This window comes from Apteryx mantelli, chromosome 26 (genome assembly GCF_036417845.1).
Source record: "Apteryx mantelli isolate bAptMan1 chromosome 26, bAptMan1.hap1, whole genome shotgun sequence".
Taxonomy (NCBI): Eukaryota; Metazoa; Chordata; class Aves; order Apterygiformes; family Apterygidae; genus Apteryx; species Apteryx mantelli.
Window position 1 is genome coordinate 3,957,436 of NC_090003.1, and position 27,253 is coordinate 3,984,688.

At 45.3% G+C, this 27,253-nt stretch overlaps 1 protein-coding gene across 1 annotated transcript in view; it reads left to right on the forward strand.

The window, feature by feature from the left end:
• ACAP3 (ArfGAP with coiled-coil, ankyrin repeat and PH domains 3) overlaps positions 1–27,253 on the forward strand; it is a 112,450-nt gene that overhangs the window by 32,882 nt on the left and 52,315 nt on the right. Inside the window, exons 2-4 of the mRNA XM_067310960.1 lie at positions 14,006–14,063; positions 18,972–19,091; positions 19,605–19,658. Of these exons, the coding sequence (XP_067167061.1) occupies positions 14,006–14,063; positions 18,972–19,091; positions 19,605–19,658 (232 nt within the window). The remainder of the gene's footprint in view (positions 1–14,005; positions 14,064–18,971; positions 19,092–19,604; positions 19,659–27,253) is intronic.

Consider the following 27,253-nt stretch of genomic DNA (forward strand, 5'->3'; position numbering starts at 1 on the left):
GCTTCGTTTCCCAAACAGCCTGCACCCTCCAGGAAGCATATGAACCCCTCTCAGAAGCTTGATACGGTTGGGTGAGAACTGGTAGCAGCAACCTCAGCCTCTGATGGAAGGGGATTGGAAAGAAGTGGCAGAAGGAATAGAAGGAGCTGGGTGAAGTGATCTGTATCTCTTTCCCTGCCGAGGACAGATGGGCTTCGGAGTGGATCCAAGGAGGAAATCTAGACCGGACAGGCAAAAGTTCAGGACAGGCTGACTGGCTCAAAAAGTGCTGTTTTGTCAAGGCATGTGCACAGATAAATAGACTCACAGAGAGAATCTGATATCCTGAGGTAGAAGCACTAAAAAGGCAGAGATACTCCTAAGGGGAGAAACTACTCAGTTTGGGGAAAAAGGTGGGGAGAGAGCAGCAGGCGCAGTAAGTTTCGGAATATCCCTTGTGTGCATATAGAGTTGCACCCTCTGGCTGGCCTGTGGAGGAAGTGTCTATTTCTGATGTCTTCTTGAGTAAAGTATAAAATGTAACAATAGGAGATGTTTCCATCTTCCACAGATCAGCATCCTTACACGCCCCAAATGTCTTGCCTAAGATATCCTTGTGCAGTGTCTGAATCTGTTATCATCATCTATTGGCAAATGCTTAGCAATCAGGGGTCACAGTAGTATTGTTTCTGAGTAGCAGGGTGGAAGGACAAGCGATGTTAATCACCCAAGAAGGGCACTCACCTCCTTAGAAGACATGAGGCCCCTCAGTTACCCAGGAGCTTGCTTCTTCTCCAGCATTTCCCCTGATGTTTCTTTTTCCTGATCCAAATCATTATCAGTGAAATCAAAAACCCTTCAAGGACAAGAAAGATGGGATTTACACTGCTTTCATTCCTCTGCTGCTGAATGCAGGAAGAGTTTTGCCATTGATACAACGGAAGAGAAATGAAGCTCACACTTTAAGAACTTGCTGCTCTGAAATAGAATTTAGGCATTACTGAAGTTGTTGGTCTTTTGCCTAAGTGAGTTTTAATCTAGAGTTTGTCCTGAACTTGCTGGTGAGGAAAGAACAACAGACTCTGAGGGTCAAAGGACTCTACATCAGCTGAATTGGTTCCTCTCTGGAAGGAAAGAGAGACCAGTGAGATGAACTTTATCTCAGTGAGGACAATGCCATGGCTGTACTGTGGCCAAGTTGTGCACATCAGACTCAAGACTATGAAGCCAGCACCTTTCAGCAGACCTAAACCCAGACAATAATTGAATAGTAATATGTCAGATCTGGCTTTCCTCAGCTGTGTGCAGTTTTCATGTACCCAGGCTGCTCCCTTTGTTTGTGCCCCCCCCTCCACTCCCCTTCAATTCATGTGGAGAGCCAGGTGTTTCAAAGGGGATGAATGGAGGCATGGCAGAGCAAGGGGTAAGGACTGGCATGCATGCACAGGATTGGTGGGGATGTGATGGGAGAGTCTGGGTTGATTAGAAATTGTTGTTATGCAACAGAGCTTGAAAGCCACAGGGGCCAGGGATTGCTGAAAGGACAGCACAATAGGGCTGTGCCTCGCCCACACATGCTAGTTGGGGTGGAAGGCTGGTTTGGAGAGCTAATAGAGAAGAAGCAAGTGGAAGCAGATGGCAGCAGCACTTGCTACCCTAACCGTCAGCCAGGGGCCCGCTAAAGCCTCAGGTGCAACTTAATCCCAAATTAACATTCTTTGGCTCCAGGGTCTACTGCTGTGTGTGAAATTGGGGGAAGGGACTGTTGTTTGTCTGGTGTGCGTGGCAGGGATGGATTAGTGCTTGGTGTAATAATAGCTACACTCAGCTGACGGAGCCATAGCATTTAGTGGGCTGAGGAGGAGAAGGTTTCCTGTAGGTGGAGTCTGTTGCCTACTCGTTCCTCCTGGCTCCTGGTTCTGTTTCATGCCTCTCCACCGCCACCAGTTCCAGGCTGATTCTTCCAAAGGGAGTCCAGTTTGAGATGGGGCCAAGGACTCAGGGGACCTTTTACTTGTTTGCTTTTTGAAGTTCAGCAAGGTGAGTCCCCTTTCTGTGCCTCAGTGTTCCCACCTAAGCCATAAGACAACCCTGTGTGAAGCATATGAGCATATGAGGCTCCATTCATGCTTGCAGAGAACTTTTTGTTTCAGGAGTGGCTGGCATTAATGGAGGGGGGATATATTCTCATCCAGGGTAGCTCTTCAGCTACTTCCCTGATCCCTCTGGGAGGAGCTTCTGTGGCATTGTGCTTGCTGAGCCTGTCAGAACCAGCATCTACAAAGTGAGTCAAACCTCCAGTGCTTTAACAAGCAATGCGTATTTCTGAAAGCAAGTTTGCCAGCGTGGCTTCTCTTTTGCCTTGTGTATGAGAATTACAAATTTGCTGAGCTACAGCCTTGAGAAAGCACTTCACATCATAGACTTTCCTCGCTTTCCAGCCCACACTCCAGCCTGGGTGGGGTGCTAAGCTGGTATTTAATGAGACTGTCCAGTTTCATTACTTCTTAGCCCTTACATCTCCAACACCATCCTGTATACTCTGCTTGTTACCCTCAGAGGCTTTTAGCTACTCCTGTCTCACAACTGGTCCCATGCTATTTCCACAAGAAAATGCAAAAAGCCATGCAAATCAAGTCCTTGCTTTGAACTGGAGGCCATAGCAATTACAGGATCTGGTTGTCATGGATATTTTCACTATGGAGCTGTTGCCATGGTGCTGTCTGCTCACATTGGCAGAGGGAGGCAAAGTTTTGGGTTTTTTTTAAGAAAGGAGGAAGAACAGTGGATAGTAGAAGGCAAAGAGGTCTTCAGATAAGTATTTAAGGAGGTTAACAGCTGCTTTGTTTTGGATCTTTGCCATCTCTGCTGTCTGTATATCTCAGGTTCCACATTTTTCTTTTTTGCATCTTACAGTAACTGCTAACAAAAGGAAATGAGACTAATGTAGGGCTGTAGAGTCACCCACAGCAGATGGGATGAGTGCAACACCTTCCTTTCTTGCAAAAAAACAAACAAAAGAACACAAACAAATGAAGAACACCTCCAAAGAGTGTTCACTAGTAACCAGTGTTGGAGTTTTACCTCTTCTCAGTTTAAATGTCCAGAAACACAATATCTTGCAGAGGACAAGGATATGGAAGTGGGACTTAAAATCCCATCTTCCCCCTCAAGCCCCCTCTCTTTGGAGGAACTCATGCACTTTATTTTAAATGCAAGAGAAAGGCTCTGCTCCTTTGGAAGGGAGTTTGGCAGCTGTTAGTGACCATGTCAGGCTGTTGATAGTTCTAGAAGAAGGAACTGAATGAGAAATGGCTTGTGTCTGTGCCAAACATCCTTGTCTAGTTAGGAGCAGAGCTAATCTCACCAAGCTCTCTGAAGGCAAATATCGGTTTCACTCCCTTTTAAACAGAACACAGTCAGATTTAATAAATAATAATAACTTTGCTTTACACACTTACAGCTCCTGGCTCTCTGAACATTTTGTCACTATTACTTAATTAATCCTCCAAACACCCCTGCAAGGAAGGGAAGGATTAATTTCTCAATCTTTTAATAGAGATAATGGGGCACAGAGACTGTGGTAAGTGGCCTTCAATTGATGTTATGGCAGCCAGGAATAGGATCAAGGAATTCCTGCTTCCCATCCTGAGCTCTGGAAAACTTGTGTTTCTTTCTGACCCACAGCATTAAGCCAAGAGAGACGCTGAACATTACTGTAGTGGCACATAGTGGAGGGCTTGTAGAAGCTTGTAGCAGGTTTTGGGACTATATTAGACAGATGTGAATCCTCTGGGTGGTTTAATAACTTTGTCTTTGAGTTGTATATGCCAGTGGCATACATTTCCAAACACATTAGGTTCATCAGGCAGTCCTTTTTCTGATCACAGAAAATGTTCTTGTGGAGAAGTTGTGGCTGCAAGGCATGGACTGGTTATTTTCCCAGTCTTCCATTGTCGTTTTTGCTTGCTGCTAGCGAAATGGATTTTATGCATGCATGCATGCAGCTATTCCTGCTGAGAGGTGGGTTTCTAGGAATTACTGAGCTGTTCTTGGCTACCCAGCATGTTGATCAGGCATAGCACAAGGTACGAAAGCACTGCTTGGGATGTGGGGCTGATATTTCATATATGACTCATCCAAGGCAAGAGAGATTTGAGCCTGAACAAGCCTGTGTGTATCCAAGCCAACAACTGGGAACAGCTGGCCTGCAGGTGTGGCTCATTCAGAGTTCAAGAGATACAGCTTCTCATCACTGTGAACTGAGGGAGAATTTTATGCAGAACAATGCAGACTGCTTGTAAGGAAGTGGTAACACCATGTAACTGATCACATGCATAAGAGTCACAAATCAGCCTGAGTTAGAATTGGCACTAATGGAGACAGAGGGAGGGAGGCAGATCCTCCAGAAACATTCCTGCTCCTGCTGAACTAAATGCATATCTTTACATTGACTGTAATGGGAGTTGGCTTGGGCCCCACATGTCCTGCTGATATCACTTGGAGCAGGATCTGCTCACGCTGGGTGACCCCAAAGAGATGTACCTACATTAGGTGGACACTTTTGAAAGCAAGAGGCTCCCAGGTTGCTTTTCACATGCATGGCTGCAAAAATGCACCTTTCATGTAGACAGTGATTGTGATGGCCTTTGTAAATAAATGTGCTTTAGAGACAAATGTGCCCTTTACTTGAGCAATTTAACAACCTATAATCTGGTCACAGAATGCAGAGATAGCCCTATGTTTTTCTGAACTTCAGTCCTGAAAAAAATCTCAGTTTTTGTCTTCTTGTGCCTCCATTTCCCTGCCAGAAAATTGAGGAATAACAAATGCACTTCCCAAGAGAAAGGAAGGGGAGGCTTAATTAAGTTTAGTTTGTGAGATGCTTTGACAGCTGCAAGTAAAAGTAGTTGCTATTATAGCAGCAAATAATTTGGAATTACATTTTATCAATCTCTTCTTCATGTAGTCGCCAGAGGTAACCAAGCATTTTTAAGTCATTTTATTACTTTCTAATATCTAGTTTGGTATTGGATTTCTGCCATACTTACCTTCATGTAGAGCATGTGTGTGCTTGTGTCAGAGGCACTCAGCAACAAATACCAAGAAAACCACTGTTGCTATTTCACCATGAAGGCAAAGAAGTGTGAAAAATACAGACAGGCTTCTCTGAGAAATATATGTTGATCACTTCATGCCTAAGCTGGCAAGTAATATGATACTATTTAATGCCAAGTTTTATTAATATAATACATGACTGTTTGCTGTCGTCGCCTTGTCACCTGAGGATCCTCCAGACCTTTCCAAACATGAATTAATCACTGACTACCCACAATGGCACTCTGAAACAAATGTTGATGAACTTAGCCATAGGGAAGTCAAGGCTAAGAGATTACTTATGTGGCAGCTATTGATAGCTTTCTTAAGCCTGCTTATTGCTCCAGTCATCATAAACCACCCCATGCTGTAAGAGTATTACTCAGGATAATCAGAAGCAAATGGTGACTAATGGTAATTTAACTAAAAAAAAAGGGTCCTTATGGTTCACCCATCACAGCCAGTGCTCCTCAGTCAGGATGCCATTTCCCCTCCTGTTTTGTCCCTCACCCTCTGCCAGCTTTGTCCTTGCAACTCCACTCCAAGCAGTGCTTGAAAAATCCCATTCTAGGCACCCACACAATTACACTCAGCCTCAGTTTATAGTGGTGCCAGTGCCTTGGTTTCTGCATTGATCTGCCAATGGGACTCTCATGCTTAGTTCATTTTTTGGATGTGGGCAATTATTCACTTGGTGTTTGCCTAGGACTGTCTAGTGAAAGGCTACAGAACCAGGTCAGAAGAGGGGAAAGGCAGATGGGTTCTTGCCACAGGCCCTGTTGCCTGATAGCAGCATAGCTTACTATTTCTGTCCCCCTGGAATATAAAAATGCTTCTGGGAAGATTTTTGTCACATACAGGCCATGCCTCTGAGTGGCTTCCTTAAAGCACAAGGAAAAATTTATAATGCAAAACCCTCTGGATTCTGGGGAATTACTGATTTCTCTGAGCAAGGAAACTCAAGCACCTTCTCCTCAGTTGGAAGGGGCTCTGCTTTGCACTGAACAACTAGCAGCTGAGCTTGTGGATTGTTTTCTCTTCTCTCGTGATGGGAATAGCCTGAGGCCTGGAAAAGCATTAGGAGGAAGAGCACGGCATCAGGAAGCAGGAAGGGCAGCCAGCCAGGAGATGACTACACAGCTTTTAGCTACCCAGTAACTGGGACCTTGTATTTTTGGGTATGGGTGAAGTGACTCAATTCTTTCTTGTCAAGATCACTTGGTTTCCTGGCCGGATGCCTCCAACTGGGTAAGTGTGTGAGCCCTAACTGCTGAGTATCTTGTGTACACACTGCAGCTGTTGCCTATGTCTGTGGTTGTCTGGCTGTGTCAGAAGTCAGACATGCTATGGACATGGCAAGCACATAGATTCAGTATGGATCATATGTGCCACTTGCCCTGCCTGTTTATCTCACTTTTGCATTCTTTTGGGATGGACCACTAGAGCTCAGCAGTGAAAGAATGCTGAAGTGATATTACTCATCCCCTTAGAATTATTCCAGGTTATAAGCTTGCTTGTATGACTGAAGGAGTTTTGTCTTTTGTGTATGACATAGTGGTAGAGCAGTGGGAGAATTTAAGTTCAGAAATGAAATTGGCAGAGAATTTAGAATGTTCTTCTGTAAGCAATCAGAGTGAATCCTATAATTTCTCTAGGGAAGCGCAACCAACAGACTCTGGCACTCCAGCTGTGTGCAGAATAAGGCCATTCTGAACCTCAAAAGCAGAGGGATGACCGAGGCACGTTGTGCCCCTGATGGATGGAAATTCAGGTGTTAAAGAATCTGGCCCAGTCTCTTTCCTCAAGTTTTCTCCCTCTCTGGAGCAATGTGCTGGGGCTGTCTTGGCTGTATGAAGCAGCCCCTGTCAAAAAGGATCTCAGTTAACATTGCTTTAGCTCATTACTGGCTCGTTTGCAATGTACTGAAATAGCAGAGATCATAATGAAGTTGTCTGGCATTAATGCACACCATCCTGTGGAGGGACAGTGGTGAGCTCTGTGAGCAAGGGATAGAGTCATCCCCTGTTACTTCTAGAAGATTCTGCTCCCTGGTTTCTCCATTGACATGGCCAGCCCTGGAGTGAGATTATTTGGTCAGGGAGGAGGAGAAGGGGGAGGCTTGGACTGCTTCTGTTTTTGTACACTGCTGCTCTGCTTCAACCATCTCCTAGCCCTTAAGGAACTTAGAATGCTTTCTAAGAGGCAGAGGGCCAGAGCTACCTAATGAGTGCAAAGAGGAAAAAACCCTGGCTAAGGAGACCAGGCCTATAGGAGAAGACACTGCAGGGCAGGAGTTAGGCACTTGTTCAAGGACTGAGGTCCCTTTTTCTTACACTTACAGCTTATCCAAGATGAATATCTGGCTGCAGTACACCTAACCACATAACTGCCTCATAACCTATCTCTGCAAGGATTTCAGTCAGATATTAAAGAACCACGTAACTAGAAAGGATGGCTAAATGTTCACCCTTGTTTGCTGGAATGTATCTGGAACTGAATAGGCCCCTGAGGTCGCTATCCTCAAAATCAAACACTTGAAACCTTTAATATCAACTCCTTACACCAAATATAATGTCTGAGCCTCATGCTTCCCTAGCCATAGTCACATGTGTTCATAGCTCAGTGGATTCCCAGTCCAAAATGTCTTCCTCCTCCACACACAGTCCACGTATATCAACTCCTTTTCTTAGAGTATGATAAAGATGGGGAGTAAATTACAGATGCTCTTTCCACCTTCTAGCAGGAAACAAACTTCTAGACTGCCTTGCTACACTAGCCTCTAGCTGATGGCTTCAGTTTAAACAACGGTTACTGCTGCTTTCCTGGAAAGAAAAGCAACCCCAAAAATCCGAGCTCTTTTTTCAGCTCTTGGAAGCAGGAAGAAACCAAGTGGAAAAATTGAATCCGGGCAATGCATGGCTTGTGAACGCAGAGAATAAAAATAGCTGAAAGTGAAAAAAATTGCCTGAAAGAAGCTCTTCAATTATTTTGTTTCCTTCAAAAGCTTTGCCACTGGCACAGACAGGCTGCCATTCCTATGGGGAAGCCATGTGTTGTAATAAAACTTTAGCACCACATAATTAGAGAGAAAGAAGCTTCTTTTTTGGCTGTGTTTTCAAAGAGCTGGTAGCAGATCGATCGTGGCCAGAGCCCTGGGCATCTTGAGGGGACTAGGGAGTCTGTACTTTCATAATGAGTCACCAGGATTTCATTTTCAGTCCAGCTGATGGGGGGGTGAGGGTGTTTAGATTTCTACTTGGATTCTAGAGGCCACTCCCAGGGAACTGCTTAAGGTTGGAAGAAGTGTTAGGGAAAAGCAAAGAAGAAAGGACTACCAAGCACTTACTTTTTCAGGCTGCTAGAAAGAGTTTCTGGGCTGTTGTTGCCATGGCACAGAAGACTGAAATCTTCATGATGGTGCTTTTCTGCCACTGCTGCAGAAAGACAAAGTAATGTAGTTGTGCTGGCACTGCAGTAACCAGCAGCCCAGTGACTCTGTCTTTCAGGACACTCACAGAACACCCAGTCTTCTGGAAGCCACCCATTCCCTTTTGTGGTGTTAGTACTTTTTAAGCTTATGAGAAATGCTGAGAATACTGCAAAGCCCTGAAATACTCTTATGGGTGCAGTTTGTGCTGAAGATGGTCATCCTGACATCTTGAATTCTCTTTAACTGGAGCAGGCATTTGGTTATTTATCTCTTTCTGGAATTAGAGATAGTTAATAGCAATCATTAGAAACCTGCCTGTTGACTGAGGTGTTGTTCAAAGGAACTCTTCTTCAGGACTGAAAAGCAAAGAAATTTCAAAACACTAATATCCAATCAAATGTTATTTATGAGCCAACAAGATGACCTTTGTTAAATTCACACACTAAAATACGCTTTTCTGGACTGTTTAAAAGGCTTTACAGAAAGATCTTATTGTAATTTTTCTGTGGGCCAGTCCCTTGCTGCCCAGTGGCATGAGTACCAATTGTACAAAAGACAGTCAGGAAGTAGAAGAGAGGAGTGTCAAGTCAGGTGAGCACCGCAACACCACGAAGGAAGGGAGTCTGACATTTCTGCTATGCTTAAGCAGAGGACTTCATTCATTAATGGCATCAGTCTGCAATCTTTCAGCCCATAAATCATCTGTCCAACTCTTCTGTTAGAGTTTGCAAAATCCCTTTTGGTTGTTTGGCTAGAGTGAGCAGACAGGAAAACAGAAAGTGCAATAGATCTTTTCCTAGTTGGCTAGTAGGACCTTAGCCTACCACCATCTATCAATAGCAATGCAGCTTAGGAGGCTCTGAGTCAGGCCAGAGACCTTGAAAGACATTAATGGCAATGCTGAGCACTGGAGGTTGAGCTGCTTTAGTGATTTTCTAAAATGTCCACACTGCATTTCCTTTTTCCCTGAGTGACTGTGGCAGAACAGAGAAGTATTTGTGGAAAGCAAAGGCTGCAATTACACTGTCATCTCAAGATAGAGCCTGTTCTTAAAAAACAAAAGTGTAAAAAAGGAAATAGATACACTATACTTGGTGTTTCTGTTGGTATCATAGAAAAGTACACTTGCTTGTTAACCTGCAACAACTAATTTCCTCCATTTACACAATGGGGACTGAGAACTCTGCAACTAGAGAAAAGTCAGGCCTTGGGCCACTGCACAAAAGTATTCTTTGCTGGCAAAAGCAAAGTCTGAACTTCTGGCCTGACTATCTCTTACAATGGGTGTCATGGCAGGGAAAGGGCTGTCTAGTTATTGAGGACACAGGGAGACAGAGGTGTAAAACTTCATTTAAAGTGCTCAGCAGGTAGGGTACCCTGTGTAAGGGTATCTATTTTTCCCTGTATGGCAGGAAATAGAGGAGCCATATGTAGACAGTAGTTGTATTTTCTTGAATCCAGTATTTTCGAATGAAATCAGATTGCATGCTGTCTTCTATGATATATAATGGTGATTAATAACCTGGGGCATTTCCTCTGGATTTGATGTTAGACTTATGTTAAGATGTAGGGAGCATTGTTTGCTGAGATGGAATCAAGAGCTCTTGGATGAAAGGAGCAGAGCCATGTCCTTTCCTCACACAGCACTGATAGGATTTTGATGTTTCTTACTGTTTGCAGAGCTGAAGTATGTTGTAGCTCATTTAGGAACAAGAGACCTCCCTCCCCTCTTCTCCTTCACACTCCCTTGCTAAAAGAAACCAGATGAGGAAAGAAGAGCAGACACTGGGTCGAATATTGTAGAGAGAGAATTAAGTGACTGCAGTGGAGTAACACAGCCCATATACAGTCAGCATCCCCCCTCTGCCCTCTATGTCCAGGAATAATGCTGTCAAACCACAAGCTAACAAGAATTTTTAATGGAAAGGGACATTAATGGATGAGACACTCTCCTGCTTGTAAATGATATCAGCTGGGGGACCAGAGAGCGGGGGAAGGGGAGAACGGTAAGCTCTGAAGGAGGGTTACAGCCGTTATGTCACAGTTCTCAAATAGGCAACCAATTTAGATTCAACAAGACAGTTATTAGGCAAGAGTAAATAGACTCCTTAATTCTTAAAAAACACATCCTTTGAGGCTGAACAGCTATGAGAAGGCTGTTTATGAAAACTGTATTTACAGCAATTTGCAAGAGACCATATGCAGCAGATGAAAAATCTGGTGTAGAAACAGCTGAGCTGAGCGGCCTGCTCACAGCAAACAGTGGCCAGACCCTCAGCTGCGCAGAGGCAGTGCCGCTCTCCGGACCGAGGCTTTGGCTGCGCTCCCTGCCTCGTTTTGGGGAGTGAGGGAGCCTCATGCCGCGGCGGGGAGGCAGGTTCTCGGCGGTCAGGGCCGTGCTGTGGCAGAGGCGGGGGAGCCATGCTGCCGCACGCCGCGCCATCCGTGGCCCCGCGCCCCGTAGCTCCGCTGTGGAGTGGGGGTGCCGGGCAGGTTGCGGCGCGGCGAGGCTCTCCCTCCTCGGCAGCAGGGGGCGGCCTTTGGGGCGAGCTCAGGAGAGGTCTGGCGCCAAGGAGAGGGGCATGTGCCCAGGCGGCTCCGGGGCCTGCTCCTGCGGCCCGCTGCAGCCTCCGTGCCAGCACCTCTGGTGGGAGCGTGCACAGCGAGGCAGGTGCACCCAGGACCTTGAGGCACCTGGGCTGGTCGTGAGCTGGCTTTGGTGTGGCAGATGGTGTTTCTCACAGCCTTTCTTTGGCATTAAAGCCAGAAGAGCCTATCCAGGCTCTGCGTGTGGCTTGGGATACCAAATCTCCAGCCTTTGAGGCCAGTCAGATTCAGGGCTTCATTTAATCTCTCTGAAGTAGTGATGGGGTGTTAGGTGCAGGTTCCTGACTGGAGACACTGGACAGCTCTGCCAGTCCTTGTCTGCTGCACCTCAGCATCCAGCAAGGTGGGATGGGGCCAGTGCGTGGAGGCCTTTGCACTGAACCAGCTTTGCCTGAGGCTGACGCAGCGTCTCTCGGCACATGAGGAACCAGGTGATTCAATCCTCTTGCAGTACATGCGAACCAGGCAAACACAACCAGCCATGGGTTAGGTTGTGTGACTGGAAACTCCCAATGAGCACCTCCAGGCAATTAAGAACTTTGTGCAAACATTTTTTGAAGTGTTGTTGTCTCCACTACTAGGAGGATACGTTAAATGGCCTAGGTATCCAGTGCTCCTGTTTTGTGAGTGTCTGTCTGGAGGCCAGTAAAAGCATCTGAAGTCTGGGGTGGCAGAAATGATCTTCCCCCTGCAGGTCATTAAGTCGTGAGCAAACAAAGGATTAATCTCTTTATACTGATGTACCACCAGAGGCCCAGGGGTGAAACAGGGCACTACTGGGCCAAGTGGTGTGTAGTCCTGAGAAGAGACAATCCTGTCCCAGAGACCCTGTAGTCCTAGGTGTTCCTCTTTCAAAGCAACTTCATCACTTCTAAGTGTCTGTTCACATGCTAGCTGCAAGAGGCAGCCAAAAGGGTCTGGAGGTTTCCAAACTGCCTAAGACTTGGAAAGTCAACTCCCTAGGGGGAATTCTCTTCAACAGGACACTCAGGAGAGGATTCTTAATCCTCAATACAAGTCTTAATCTGATCTGAGATGTAAAAGCTGCTTTATTGCACATTGTCAAAGCCAAAATAACCAGGGGGGCCAGCAGAGCAGAACTTATTTCATTTACGTTGCCTCCAGCAAAGTTAACAGTCAAGAATGATGGTCCCCTGGGGAAGGGTGCTAATCCATCACTGATTTTTTGTGTGATGCTTCATGTATTATTTAGCCTTTCCAGCCTTCAGTTCCCTGTTTGCAGAGTGGGACAGCGGTATATCCTACTTCTCCTACCAGCTCCAACTTCTTGGAATTCACTGGTGTCAGAAGGGGCTTTGTTCTGCTCTAGCTTGTGCTCAGTTATGTGCCACCCACTTGAAATAGAGATAAGTAGAAAGACCAGCCATGGCATGCAGGGAGGAGAGTTCCTGTGATTATATGACATCATCTGGCCTTTGTTGTCATTAACTAATGTGCATACTATGCAAGATGTCCCAGTCAGCTAGCTGTTCTTAGCCCCCATGAAACTTTCTTTGGAGAGTGTGCATGTGTAGAAGAGCTGCTGTCTCCTGCAATGTTTGGCTGAAGCTGATGATGTCCTGGATGCTAGGGACAGGCCTGACAACGCTTGGTCTTCTGTTTTACTCCAATACTGTGTGGCAACAGATTCTCTCCTCCTTATTCTACCTGGATTACTCCAGACTGTAGCAAATGTTGGCCATATCATAGTTTGCAGATGGGGACTGCACCCGCCTGTGCATATATACCGTGGAAGAATGCTTAGAATAGTATTGGTTCATGTGGCTCTAAGTCACATCTCTCCCCTACTCTTCTTTTATCTAGCACATGTATTCAGTGCTGGAATTTTTTAAAACTTGAGTGTAACATTTCAGGAACCAACCTTTTACATCACAAGCCCATAAACTTAAGCGGCTACTTGCTATGTAATTTGAATTACATATCCTTGGTGGATAAGGGTGCCATGAGGTTTACAACATTTTTAGGTGCTTGGTTAAAGGACCAATTGTCCAAGCAGGGACATGCTATAGCAGTGAGCAATGCTCAAGAGAACACTCTTGGGTTTACAGCGCTTGCTGTTGGACACTGGCCTCAAAGAAAGTCATTTCATACCACATGTCTCAGTCTGGGAATGCCTCTTGCAAATGGCTGATATCATGTTAATGTTTCACTTTGTGAGGGAGGCCTGGTGACCTTTGCAGCTGTATCCCACTAGCCTCTTACTGTCATATCTGTCCAGTGATGTGGAAAGAAAATAGATCTGATAATCATGAAACAGATTTATTCATATGCAGCCAAAGCCCCATGTGAAAGAGACTTATGATGTTCAATGACAACAAGACCAAGATGTCTTTCTACTTGAACGATGGCTCCTAATCTTCAAAGGACATAATTCACTGTGTGGCTGCACTTCAGGCACAATTATAGCCTAGAAAATCAGTTTTTGTGGTATTGAAGCAAGCATATTTGTGCCTGCTGTGAAGGGATGGCTAAGGTGTAACCATGGTTGTTTCTGTGTCACTTAGCATTTGCCAGCAATTAACAGCAATGCCTGCAGAATCAGAACAAGGCCACGAAATGAGCTTGCTGTGTATGACTATCACTACACACCTAGATTACTCCGTGACACTGGCAGAAGATAGCAGAATTTCAATCTCCTTTGTGAGCCCTGGGGAATTCATTCCAGATGAGGTGGGATCCTTCTCCCTAGAAGTAGATCCTGAGCTTACCTGGCAGCAGGAAATGCCAAAGTGGGAAGTGCAAATCCCTCCTCGCATCCCCCACTGACACACATGCCTTAATTCCTCCAATCTTTACTTTTCTGGGACTTTTTGGCTTCTCTCCCAGTCATCTTAAGCAATCAATTATTTCTTTTCGCTGTTCTCATTGCAGGGCAACCATTGATGAAGTGGAAACAGATGTGGTGGAGATAGAAGCAAAGCTTGACAAGGTAAGATGGAGCAGCCTACGGCATCAGTTTGGAGAGAGACATATGCATTACTGCTTAGGATGTGGCTCCGCCAGCCTCCTCTGAACACGGACCCCATCTCAGGCTATCAAGAAATTATATATATAATTATAATAAATTGGGCTTGTACACAGGGCCATGTCTCCCTCTACTGACAGGCACCTGTCAGGGCTCTTTTGTGATAGCTGGAGAAGTTAGGATTAGAGGTCCAGGCTTGTGCTCCTAATGCTGGAAGATGGCCTTCTTGTTCTGGTCCAGGATCTCGGTGACTAACACTCTGCTTCTCCTGTTGGGGCAAGTTATTTCAATATTGTCCATTTCCCTACTCCACACATCTTGCCTATGATATTAAGCTGTGTGGGCTAGGAGCTGTTAGGTGTCCACACAGCACAAGCACCACTGTGTCCTGCCCAGGGATATAAGAGAACACTTGCGAGGAGATAAAGGGCCAGATTCAGACTGATGATGGTGGTTCCTGTCTGATGTTCAGCCAGACTGTGTGCCACAGCTGTAATATAACCCTGGAATATCTTCTCATGAATCAGTTCGGCCATTTTGCATGTATGCTGGTGATTCTTTACGTCTGGTTGGTAGTTTATCACCCCAAATAATGCCCCATTCCGGGATAGTATGTAATCCAGTGAGCAGAGAGCAGGTCAGTAGTTCAGCTTTTGGGGTTCTGTACTTATTAGTAGATTGGCCTTCTCTTCACCACTTGCTCTTCACAAGGAACAAAAGTTATGTCATGCTGGTGTCTGTCTGGTTTAGTGAGTGTTAACAGATAATTCTGGGGCTCTTGGATGACAGACTGTGCAGACATGGGAACTATTACTGTACAGCCACACCCTTGATTTTATTACAGTATCACTGTGCTTTGCAGGATATGATTAGACCTTAATCCTGACCTCTGAAATGCCATTCTGACTTCCTGCCCTTGTGACCCTCCTTCGCTTGCCTCCTTTCCTATCCCATTGTGTCCCTATGCTGGCTTGTTGCTGTGCAGTTGTACATCTATAATTATGGCCTATAATGTGTGCTGCTGGATAACAAAAGAGTACTGGACTGAAATGTTAATTACAGAGTTCCGCTAGAAGTGGGATGTGCTCAGTGTTCATCTTCTGGATGCTGGTATTGGCCTTTAAGGTGAGAAACACAGTCATAATCTGTGTGCAAACAGACTGCAAAGGATTGTATAGATGTTACAGGGAGCTGGGCAAAGAGCATTTGTTGTGTATCTGAGACCAAGTGAAGGATGAGGGAGCAACAGGGCAGGGAGTGCTGAAACAGGCTTGGAGCTAAGTCAGAAGAAGGTGGCTTTTCCTCCCCCGCTCCTCCTGATGTCTGAGACATTGGCCCAGTTATTTCTAAACTAGAACAGACAGAAACGCAGAGGAGGAGCCAGAAGAGCTGCTGGCTTTTTAGCTGTGAGATTCCCCAAAGTTAGCAGGGGATAAAATTCTGTATCTGATGGAGAAATGGGCTTTGTTGAAGTCGCAAGCCCTAGGCAAACCTGTGCCCTATAAAACCTACTTACTACTCAGCTGCTAGAAACAGGCATCTACACAAGCTAACTAGCCTCACTGATGAAAGCTGCAAAGGGATTTGGGTTATCCCTGGCATCTATGGACAGGCCTGAGACTCTAAGACACAGCATGGGGAAAAGCTTGCTCTAGCTAACGCTGCTTGAGCAGGGGGTTTGGACCAGATGATCTCCAGAGATCCCTTCCAACCTCTGTGATTCTATGATTTTATGTAGTTCTGTGATTTTAGCACTACTGCTGTTAGTGCCCTCTGTAGTTAGACTGAGGACAACAGACTGGAAGTGCAAGAGCTGTTCAGGGCTCTCAGCTTTGTTATTGTTTAGTGCTTTGTTGCTTGCAATAGGAGAGCTACAGGAACAAATTAATATGAGCTCCTTTGGGTGAGGACTACATTAAAGAAATAGTCTCATGTAATTTTGGTCTTCCCCAGATGACAGTTATGGGGTGAGGTTCTGGTAGTGCAAAGTGGGCAGACATCTCATTCTGTTTGTTTGTATCATTCCCCTGTCTGCTGCAGAGGCAGTCACAGTCACAGTCAGCAAAAGGCTCATTGAGCCTGGAATCAGGGCAAGTGAGGCTTGAGTTTGCATCTGAAGATCCACTGAAGTTCAAATTAGTTTCTGTGAGGGCAGCTTTAGACAAGATTCAATCACCCCCATTCGTAGTAAGTCAGCCTCGAATAGCCCAAGGCCTCTTCTGTGTACCAGCTTGGCATATCCCCAGGGTAGGCTTTCTAGAGTTTAGTGTAAATGTTCAGTGGTACTGAAATGGCTGGCATGACTAGTTCTTAAAAGGCAGCAAACTGGCAAGGACTGATTGTATTTCTCTGTCTTTTTTCAGTTTCTTTGAACACTTAGTTTATAAATGATTTACCCTTTAACACCTGTTTAAAATGGAGGTAAAGGGCAGTTTTAAAGATTCACCCAGGAGAACGCCAGAAGTCTGTTTTTGATTACTGTTTCAAAGAGATTTCCTTCACTCTGTCCTGTCCTACATCTGCAAAACCATCTTTCCTCCCTGTGGGAGGCTAAGGGAATAGGATGCTGTTCAGTGCAAGGAGGTATCAAAAATGTGACTCTTAATATTTGTTATTGAACTTTCTGAACTTCCTGTGGTTTGGTAAGTTTGGAATTTAATTGCTTTATGCAGCTAAAGGCAGAAACAGAGATTTCTCATAATATTCAGAAATGGGTGCTTCCTTCTCTCAGCTTGAGTAACCTCAGGTTTGCCTCTAGCTGTCAAAGACCCACTTCCTACCAATGGTGTCCAGTCTCTCTTAATGTTTCAGCAGTTTTTCCAGAGCTAGGGAACATGATTTCTGGGTGTGCTAGTGCTGAATGGCCTTCAGCTACTAATAACACAGCCTTGGCCTCAAGTGTGTGCACAGAGGTATGCTAGAAACTGCCACGTTGCAGAATAGGCTGGATTTCCTTTCCAGAGGATCTATCCAAAGTGTTTCATGTCTGTCTGGGCTCCAGATGTGACAGAAGCTGCATCTGTTTGCTTTCCTTCTCTGGGGTTGGATGGGATAGTACAAGCCTGCTAGCACCCAGTGCTGTTCTGCCAAACTGAATGTACAGGAGAGAATGTGAATGTGAAAGACTGAGGACTGTATATACTGTATATATACAGGTATGCCATGTGTGATTATATATATATTTATACATTCAGATATCCTCAAATATATTCTTACAGATTTGCAGGCAGAGGCTGGCAAGCTTGTTCCGCAGTGCAAGCCTATAGAATGTGATTCAGCACAGACCCCAAAGCCTTGTGGCTACATAAACAGAGCACCAAGCCCAAACGAGTACACCATGCTTCAGTGGGGTTTTGACATTAAGCTAGCAATGTCATACAGCTTGGAGTATGGACAGAGTTCCTGTTACCCTGCCTTTCTTTATCCCTTCTCTAAGATAGTTAGGGAAGAGACATCCCCAGCCTGTAGGTGAGGCTGTTTGACAGATTTAGATTTCTAAAGCCATTTTTCATTAGTGAGATTAATATCTCTAAAAAGCTCCTGTTTTTTGAGAATGAAAGACTTCAGTTCCAAGTGCTGTTTCTTGTCAGCTTCAAAAAATTTTCAGTTAGTTAAAAAGCTTGGAACAGTGATGACTTTCAAAAAATATATATAAAATGGTGTTCAGTGGCCAGCCCTTGTTGCAGGTCTCTTGGCCTGTGGTTTATGGACTTATCTTAAGTTGTTTAACTTAACCCCTTTACAAGGAGTTTTGACTGAAGAGAGATAGGCAAATGGCCAGGAATTCTGACTAGCATGCAAGTTAAAGATCCAGTCTTTATAGCCAGTTCCAGGCATGCTGAGGTAATTTGCTGTGGCTAGAAAGTCTGGGAATGTTCCCTGCAGTTGTTGAATTATCAAAAGCTTCTAAAGGCTCTGCACAAGTGTATGCCCATGCTGCAGGAGGCTACTTCCAAAGTGAGGAAGCTGGCCTCATTTTGCTGCAAGTTCCAAGTAACTTCATTAAAGTTGTAGCAAGGGTGATGATTAGAATCAGAGCATGTGTAGTTTCCTTAAAGTTGCTGACACATTCCTCAGAACAAAACTCCTTCCAGGTCCTAAGGAAAGACTATACCAAGTCACAGGCAGTCCAGAGATATATCTCGCACCAGCATAATTTTCTTGGGCTGCAGAATTGTGGCAAGTGATTCATAGTTAGTTACAGTCTTGATGGTTTAACCAGCATGCCAGGGAAAACAGACATTCACTGACTGCATGCAGCAGACATGGCTTAAGTAGTCCCGGTCATTTGTTTCAGAAAAACGTGATATAAAAATAACAGGCTGCTGAGTGCTGGCTCCCCTTCATTCCAACAGAAGTGCAAGACTGGTCTCCACAAGTAACCTGAAAAGTCAGCTGGGCTCAGAGATTTCTGCTGGCAGTCCCAAAGACCAACATACTCCCAGCAGACAGCTTCTTCCAGACAGCTTATCACTTCTGCCCAGCACCAAGGAGTTTAACCCCTCCCCCATGAAACTGTATGATTAGATTTCTTTTATTGCAGTCCTGTGGGCTAGGGATGGAATGGATGATAGAAACCCACTAGAAAAGATGGACTACTCTGATTCATCTGTTCTCAGGAGATAGCCTGGAACTGGTTTCTTAAGTGACAAATGAAATGCTGAGAGCACGACTTACTCTGGAAGTGAGGTTTGTGTCCCTGTTTCTGCCATGTGCAGTAAGGGTTGTTAGTGTAGCCACACCAGGAATGCACCTGGCATCCTACTCTAAAGGTCTTGGAGTCTGGTATGGGTGCAGATTAAATCCACTGTGGTTGCAAGTCAGTTTGATGTGGTCAGCTGCCTCTCTGCTCACACCTCTCTCCTTGTGCAGCTGGTGAAGCTATGCAGTGGGATGATTGAAGCAGGCAAAGCCTACATCACCACCAACAAGCACTTTGTCAGCGGAGTCCGTGATTTGTCACAGCAGTGCAAGAAGGATGAAATGATTTCTGTAAGTCATCCTGTGAGGTGAAGTATGGGACACTGATGGATACGGGAGTGATAACCATCCTGATGCTGTGTACAGATAATATGTCCTAGTACTTTGTACTATTTAAGGGGCCATTTAATGGGAGATTTTACTTTGAGGAGAATATATTGCATCTGATAATGCAATGCTGAAAAATCAGAGTGAGATTCCTCATTTGCAGGGAGAACTGGGCTTTTAAGAAGCCACAGTGCTGTCAAGGTTGTTGGAATCTAGGTCAGTGAGCACCAGTTATTTAGGAAACATGGATAACCAATCTGCAGAAGAAACAACTGGGCACGTTGATTTCAGCACTAAACTGGAAAGGACAGAGAGCCTATGGCTTCAATGCCAGATATTTATTGAATGCCTGCTTGCCAAATGACAGAGTGGCTCTTCAGTGTTTTAATGAGAGTGTCTCTGTCATGTCCTTGAACCCCTGGGGATAAAGGACAGCTGCTCCTATTCACTGCCAGTTCTCTTTGACTTTTTTTACAGGAGTGCCTCGACAAATTTGGAGACAGTCTGCAGGAAATGATTAACTATCACATGGTAAGATGCCACTTCCTCTTGTCTCTTTGTGTGCTGATGGCCACCTCTCCCTCCAGGCACTGATTAATGGTCTCTTGTGTTTGGCTTGCTTGACACTACACAAAGGTGGGGTCGTTGAAGGGACTCACCGATCCCAGTCCCTGTGTACTGGGTAGCCAAGAGAGCAGCAAAGGGCTGGGAAACATTGTTGTCTATTGCAAAGGTTCTTCTGTCTTTAATATATTGAATGGAATGAGTTGTGAGTCTGTTACAGCTCACTGATACTCACAATGGTCAGTGATAATGCATCATGTACACTAGCAAATGGGATTTCCACAGGTTTGCAGAGGGGATGCCATTTAGTGAAAGGGTACATACCATTTTGCATGGGTGTCTTTTGGCTTGTTTCAGGTCAGAGGTGTGCAACCAATAAGTAGAGGGGTGAGATTAGAGACCCCTTTCCCAAAGGAAGAGGAGAACTCACGAAGTTCTGCATCGCGTAGGACTTGTTCTTCTTTCTGGATTGCACAGGATGGTGTAGTGGGGACAGACAGGGTCCTGAGGAGCTCTCATACTTGGGACTTTGGGTGTGAACTGCTTGCATGTGTAGCCTTCTTGCCACAGATGGGGAATACACTCTAGAGGTTGGCATTACAGATTTGTGTCATTAGGACACAATGAAGACTGTGAGTGAATCAAAACAAAAGGACTGCTTTGTTGGAGTTGACCCTAGGAGCAGATTTGGTGGGTATTTGCAGGTCTGTGTTTAAGGACAACGCAGACTATATTAATGCTATAAGATGAAAGGAAGGAAATGCCCAGACAAGGGCTGTTCTCCTGACCTTTTTCCATCCCAAAACATCTAGGCATGGCATAGAGCTTGTAGAAGAGGAAGGTGCTTCATGTTGATGGCTCCATGCCAGACCCACAGTTTTTAGGTCTGTAACTCTGTACAAGATACAAATACTTTGAAGTGAAGGAAGCTTCAGAGTGTCAGTGCTGGAGTGACCCACTTTTATACCACGATGCCCCTGTCACAGTGTATTAGGCATGAAGCTTACTTTTTGGAACTCAAAGTGCAGTTGGAGAAGAAGCTGCATCAAGTCCATTTAATTACTTCATGAAGCAAGTAGGAAGAGCTGCCTGCTAGTGGAAAATGACAGGGAAAAGAGGTACTACATACCCAGCTCTCCTAGGACTGTTAGTATTTGGAAACAAACAGCTGTACAGGATTGGTGGTGAAGGGGGGAGACTGAACAATCAGTGTGATCATCAAAGAAAAGGTGTGTTTATGTCAAAGCAGAGAAAACTGAGTCCTAATTCTTTGAAGCTGCTGAACCTCCCTCTGAAAATATAAGGCCTTTCTGCTAAGGAGCATGTGAACCCCCCAGAAGTTACCCCTCCGTTCCCAGGGATAATATCACACCTGCACTGGTGGGGCTGGGCCAAGGGGTGCATGCAGCCCAGGTATGAGGAAGCTGTCCCAGCCAGAAAGCTCTGGATGCAGAATGCTGTCTATGAGCTCCACCACACCAGCCCTGCAGCTTCCTCTGGATCCCTGGTCTCTGCCAAAAGTGGCACTTCTGGGATTGTTCTTGTCTTAGCCAACTAATATGCAGAAGAACCCTTCCCAGAGCTGCCAAATCCCCAGCTGACTTAGTATAACCCTTCCCATGCAACCCACCTTGTTCAGCAGGGGTGAGCTCCCCGCTATGTGTGAGTCAGAGGTTGTAAAAGATAGTATTTCACTACCACCAGCTGCATGCACATGGGGAAACAAACTTAAACCCTCCCTCCTCCGCGTCTTTGGAGAGCACCCTCTTCCCCTAGCTGCACAGCAGTGTGAGTGCCCTTCCAGGAAATGGCTTTGGAGTGACTGCAGCATCTTGAGCCCACTCTGACAGCTGTACGACTAGCTTAGTTATTTTTGGTGGCCTGCTGCTGTCTTCCTTTTGTGTGTGTATGTGTGCATGCGTATCTTGGCTCATCCATGTCTGAGAATCTCAGCTATGAAGCAGTTGTCAATGCTTACTCCAGGCATGCGGCCAGGACTGTATGTACAACTGGAACAAGTTAAAAAGAAGGGAAAATGTACCAAAAAATGAGTTGGAAAAAATTGTTCTTTAATTTTATTGCTAGAGCACTGGTCTAGAAGACATTCCTGCTTCTATTTCAGCCCTACAAAATCCAAATATAAAACCCTGTCCTGAATGCAGGGGATGAACACACCAAGCTCCAGAGCATTTACACTTTTTTTTTGATGCACAAGGATGAAAAAAACATGAAAGCGCATTGGAGAGACAGATGACAAAAGAGAAAGTTGAGTTCAGAAGACTTGGGCTCAGTGTCCTCTGCCTTTCTTGTGCTCTTAGCCACATGTATTTGGGTTAATGCCTTACTCCTGGCAAAGCATGCTTTATGGATCTGGACCATTGTACCTTTATGCCCCAGTTTCTATATCTGCAAAAAGCATTTCAAATGCTTTCCCCCCTTTGAGAGGCTATGATGAGGGCACACAGACTAATGACTAGCAGAAGCTCTGCTAATGCATGCCAGATAAATGCCAGGATTGTCAGAAAGATGAATCAACATCTTGGGTAATGGTATTTTTGCCTAAACAGTAGAATGGGGTGAAGACAATGAAGAGTAGACAGACAGAGGACAAAGATGACAAGTTTAGTATTGAGATTAAAGGTGCTGGGATTCAAATTCTGCTCAGCCACACTGACTTCTAGGTGATTACACTAATATAACTGGAAATAGCATTGGGCTCCTGTCTGCTGATGGAATTTAAGAAAGACCCACTGTGAGAGAGCAACCCTGTTCCGTGGGAAAGTCTGTAGAGGATTTCAACCATAGTCAACAGACTGCTAGTTAAACAGTGCAGGGAGCAGTTCTGCATTGGCCCTTACCAGTTCAGCTCTCCTGTGCTTCTGTGCTTTGGCTTGGTAAGAGAAGGCAACACCAACAGACTGTAAAGCTGTTTGACCCTTGCAGAACCAAGTGTAGCAGTGCATAAAGCCCTCTGCCCTCTGTGTTAGTACCCAGTTAGGAGTCTGGTCTCCCTCAGGAGTCACTTTAGTTTAAGCCCCTAAGCAGGGCTGTAGTTTCATGATCTCTTCTAGCTGGCACAGGCTAGTCCTACTACTGAAAGAGGCAGTCTTGCCACCCTTCCTGCATTCTCCCTGCCACTTTCAAGTTTTTCCAGCACCCATTCCTAGTACTGGCCCATGGGGTCGTGCAGCTGCAGAGGGCACTGGTCTGTGTAAATTTGCCATTTTTTTAGCTAGGTTCATTAATAGCCATTTCACAAAGCAGCCACACAAACACAGGAAACTGACTGCAGTGCTAGCTTGTGCTGGCTCAGAGGATTCATGGCTCCTTCTCTGGGTTCCTTCTCTGAACTGTGCTCTGGAGCAGACTGTCTCTCCCCATTGACTACGTAAAAAGGCTTCGGGTGTTATATACCTAAGGTAGTTGTGAATGTCCCAACTTGCATTGCCTTGAAAGATGAGGGAACTAGGAATTGCTGAAGGCTGGTCATTTTGACTGCTTGGCGTTGCTTGTTTGGCAACATTTTGTTGGGGATAACAAAGAAGGTAAAACAAATCAGACAAATTGTTGTAGGCAATGATGATTATGTAAGAGATCAAGGAACTAATGACTCCAACTGGTGGTGCTTGTTTTCATTAGTGAGGTGGAGAATGGCACTGTCCTAGGACACCCAGAGAAATTGTTTCTGTAACATGCCAGCTGTAGAACTGGGAGGCTGATTTCACTGGGTGCCCTAAGAAAAATAGCCTTAGACAACTGGCTTGCCAGTATAGTCTGTTCAGAAACCTGTGCTTAGTGGCTTGAAATAGAACCTGGATGTGGTGCTTCCTCCTGGTCTTACAATGCTTACCTCTTGAGGCATCACTGCAGTTGGAGTTGTAAGTACCAGGATCAGCAGAAAACCCAAAGGTCCTGCTGGCTGCCATGTCACCTTGGGGTCAGATTCAAGGCAGGATGCTGTGCATGAATTTCTCTTGGTAGCTGTACTGTGTCTGGATGAATACTGCATTTCACATTAGGGGCCTGTCATTTCCCTCTCCTAATGATCATGGCAGTGCGTAGGACTGCTGAGATCCTGTACTCTTCTCTTGTAATGACAATCCAGTGATCTGATTTTCAGTTGTACTAATGCTATGGTAGATCTCTGAGGAATAAGGGTCCCCAACCTCAGACATACCCCTCCCAAAACTTCAGTACCTGCTAGGAAAATACCATGGTAAAGTATTTCCCACCCTCTGTTGAGCAATGACTGTGACTCCTCCCCATGTTACAAGAGCAAAATGCCCCACCTTTCCCTTATGAGTCTGGGAGTCCTGCAATTGTCACATTCAGTAAGAAGTGAGAAGAATCAGCTATTTCTACTGTACTAAGTACAGTGTTTAGGGTGATTGGCTCTTTACCAAACTCAGGGAGGGCAGAGGTGCAGAGTCACAGAGGTATTTAGTTCTCCAAGTACCACTGGACTCAAACTGAGGCACTTGGACATCTTTGCGATCATAACCTGTACTTCCTACCTCTGAGAGAAAGTGAACTTTTATTCCTGAGAAATTCCTTATTCCAGAGATTCTGGGTGAGTGAGGGGTCTTCCCCTCACAGTGTAAACACTTTAGAGCTGTGTCTTGAAATCTTTGCTCATGCTAATATCCCAGGGCACTTCCCTCCAAGAAATGTTATGGTCTGCCACATTATTAGTGCTGTTCTGTTTCATCACTCCTCTCCCTAGCAGGAGCCTTTGCCTCAACACAAAATGAGCTAACATTTTGTAGAAACTCCCCTGTCAATTCTCTGGCAAGTACTGTCTTTGCAGCACAGGATGCAGCTGAGCTGCCTGAAGGATGCTGTGTCATGTCACCTCATCAAAATTCCCTGCTCTGGTTAGGGATGCATGGTGCATGGCAGGGAGCAAGCTCCTAGCTACCTCTGTGAGACTTTCGAGCAGTGGGTGGCAGACTGGGATGCCAGAGCCCTGCAGCAACCTTCCTGCACAGCTCGCCAGAGATGAACCATTTTGTTTCACCTGAGCCTGAGTGGCATGAACTGGAATTTTGCTCAAGGGCCTGAAGTCTCCCCCATGATGCCTTCTCCTCTCCGCATACCACACTGGAGTGAATTAATTTTGTCTGTGGCTTGCCAAGTTGTTCTGTGCTGGAAATGCTGCTTGCTCATCTAGAAACAGATGCTGTGCTGTCAACATCAAACCCTGCTTGCTTGCTTGTTTGCTTGCTTGCTTCCTTCCTCCCCCAAATACAAAACACCCTCCCTAAAATCAAAACAGGTTCAAAGCTATTAGCAATCTACCAGACCTGTGGGAAAACAACCTTTCCCCCTTTTCCAGAATCTGATGAATGTAATTAACTATGTGAGTTTAACAAAGTGTGCCTATAGCTAAAAGAGCATAAAGTCACTGTCAGTTCTTACTGGACTGGACTTATAGTAATGAGGCTGTGCAATGGCATTTGGAATTACAGCAGTGCAGAAGCTCATATGTATTTTTTTCAGCCCATTGCAAAAGACTGCAAAAAAACTCTAGACTTGAGGTAGATTTTGTTCCCCAAAAACTTCTGATTGGGTCTGAGTTCACTGCACTGCCTTTAAGAACTGATCCTTCTAGTGGAACCACTTAACTTATCAGTCTGTGTGGAGGCATGGTAATCCTCTCCATAGTCTTTTAAAGCAGATGCAACTGGCTATGCTCCATGCCAGCCTCTTGGTGCTGTCTAGCTACCCAGATCAAGAGGTGTACAACATATGGGTAGTTAAAAGCTGTCCTCATCCACTTCCAAACAGCTAAGGAAGGAAAAGGGAAAGGTTTTGCAAGGGCAAGAGGCAGTGAATCCATGGCTCTGCCAAAAAGCAGGAGGTAGTTTCCCCATCAGCCTGTTGCCCTACACATGCTCTGAAAGGAAATATCAGGATCTGCAGCACAACCTTATCACATGTGCACATCAAGGCACCCTTGTCTGAAGGGCTTTCTCTGGGGACATTAAATGGGTTATGAAATGGGATGGTGTGAGGTCGTCAATAAACAGTGGGATGGCATGAGGTTATTAATAAACAATTAATGCTTACATGGAGGAAGGTCCAGGAGGCTGTGGGCTGGTGATCTGGAGAGACTGGAAGACATCCTATTCACATGCTTGGAGTGAAAGCACCTGGGGTCAGAAAGGAACTAAGACAGGTCTCTTTGGGTGTTGTTTTGCCTTCCTTCTGCAGGTGCATTTCCTTCCTGAGGGTTATCTGCACGTTTACAGTGAAAAATTCCCAAGCTCCTGAGACTTGGGACTCTAGTGATGCCATTGATTTCTTTTCTCTTTCTTTACCTGGGAGTTTTTGTGGTGTCTTTTCTACTCAAGGCAGCCTTCTGTGGCCTGTGGAGAAGGGAGATATTCTCCGGATTTCCCTGGAAACTAGCTGGACTTGCTTGACTCAGGAAATTTCTAGTGGCAACCCAAACCCAGGGGGAGGGCTTGAGTCACCAGAACCTATTAGATAGATTTACTGAGGGAATCAGTGCCAGGAGTGCATGGACCCATGGAAATATTCTCATCAAAGAGAGACTTCCAGTGAAATTTTCATTCACAAGAGCAGTCTCATTCCATGAACCCTCTTGGGAAATTTCAAGACATTGCAAAAGTGTCTTAAAGCATTTTGTGTTAGCATTCCACATTCCAAAGCAGTATTAATATCAAAGGGATGAGATATGGGAGTGATTTTACTTACATGGCCCATTGTTGTATAAGAATTGTCTGGAAATGGTTATGTAAACAGTTTAAGACATGGAATCTGAGGGTGGGGTAGGGGGTTAGTCTTGCTACTGGAGCAGGTTAAAAAAAGGGGGGAGGGAAATACTTAGGGGGAAAAAAACAACTTTTTTCACTTAATAAAAGTCATTAAAAAATCAAAATACAGAAAATCCCCAATCAGCTCCCTGCTTTAAAGACCTCCTTTCATTCACCTGCCTGCAGGGTTCTGCAGTCTGCCTACCTACTTGCTTTCCAGCATCCTTATCTGCACTTTTCTTGGCTCATTCCTGTGCAGTCCCCTCTCTCTATTTGATCACAAAGATAAGAAAAGCAAAAGGATTCAAGTAAAAGTTCTGTTGTGATGAGATTACTCTGGCTGAGTCCCTTAAGCGTGTCTTCAGCAGCACCAGGTATTTTCCATCTCAGAAGTCTTAGCATTAACATTGCCCTCATCAGTACTGCTCCAGACAGCGCTGCACTGAGGTACATCAAGCCCTGAGGTTCACTGTCTGCCCCAAATCACTGTAGCTGCATCACGGGACTCCTCCAGCAGGAGCCATAGCAGCTTGCAGAGGAGAGTTAGCTGTGCTGAGTGAGCCAGGAAATGTTTCCTGCTGACAGGAAGAAAAGCCACACAAACTGCGATGAGTCAGTGAGGCAGATGGCAGATGTCATGGGTGGAGGGTAGTGGTGGAGTTCAGAGGGAAGGAAGAAACAAGTGAAACATGAGAATGCCCCAAGCTGCCTATTCTCTGCAGGGTTGGGTGGACCACATATATTTTCTGACAGTACTTAAGAAGGGGCCAGGTGCATGAAGCT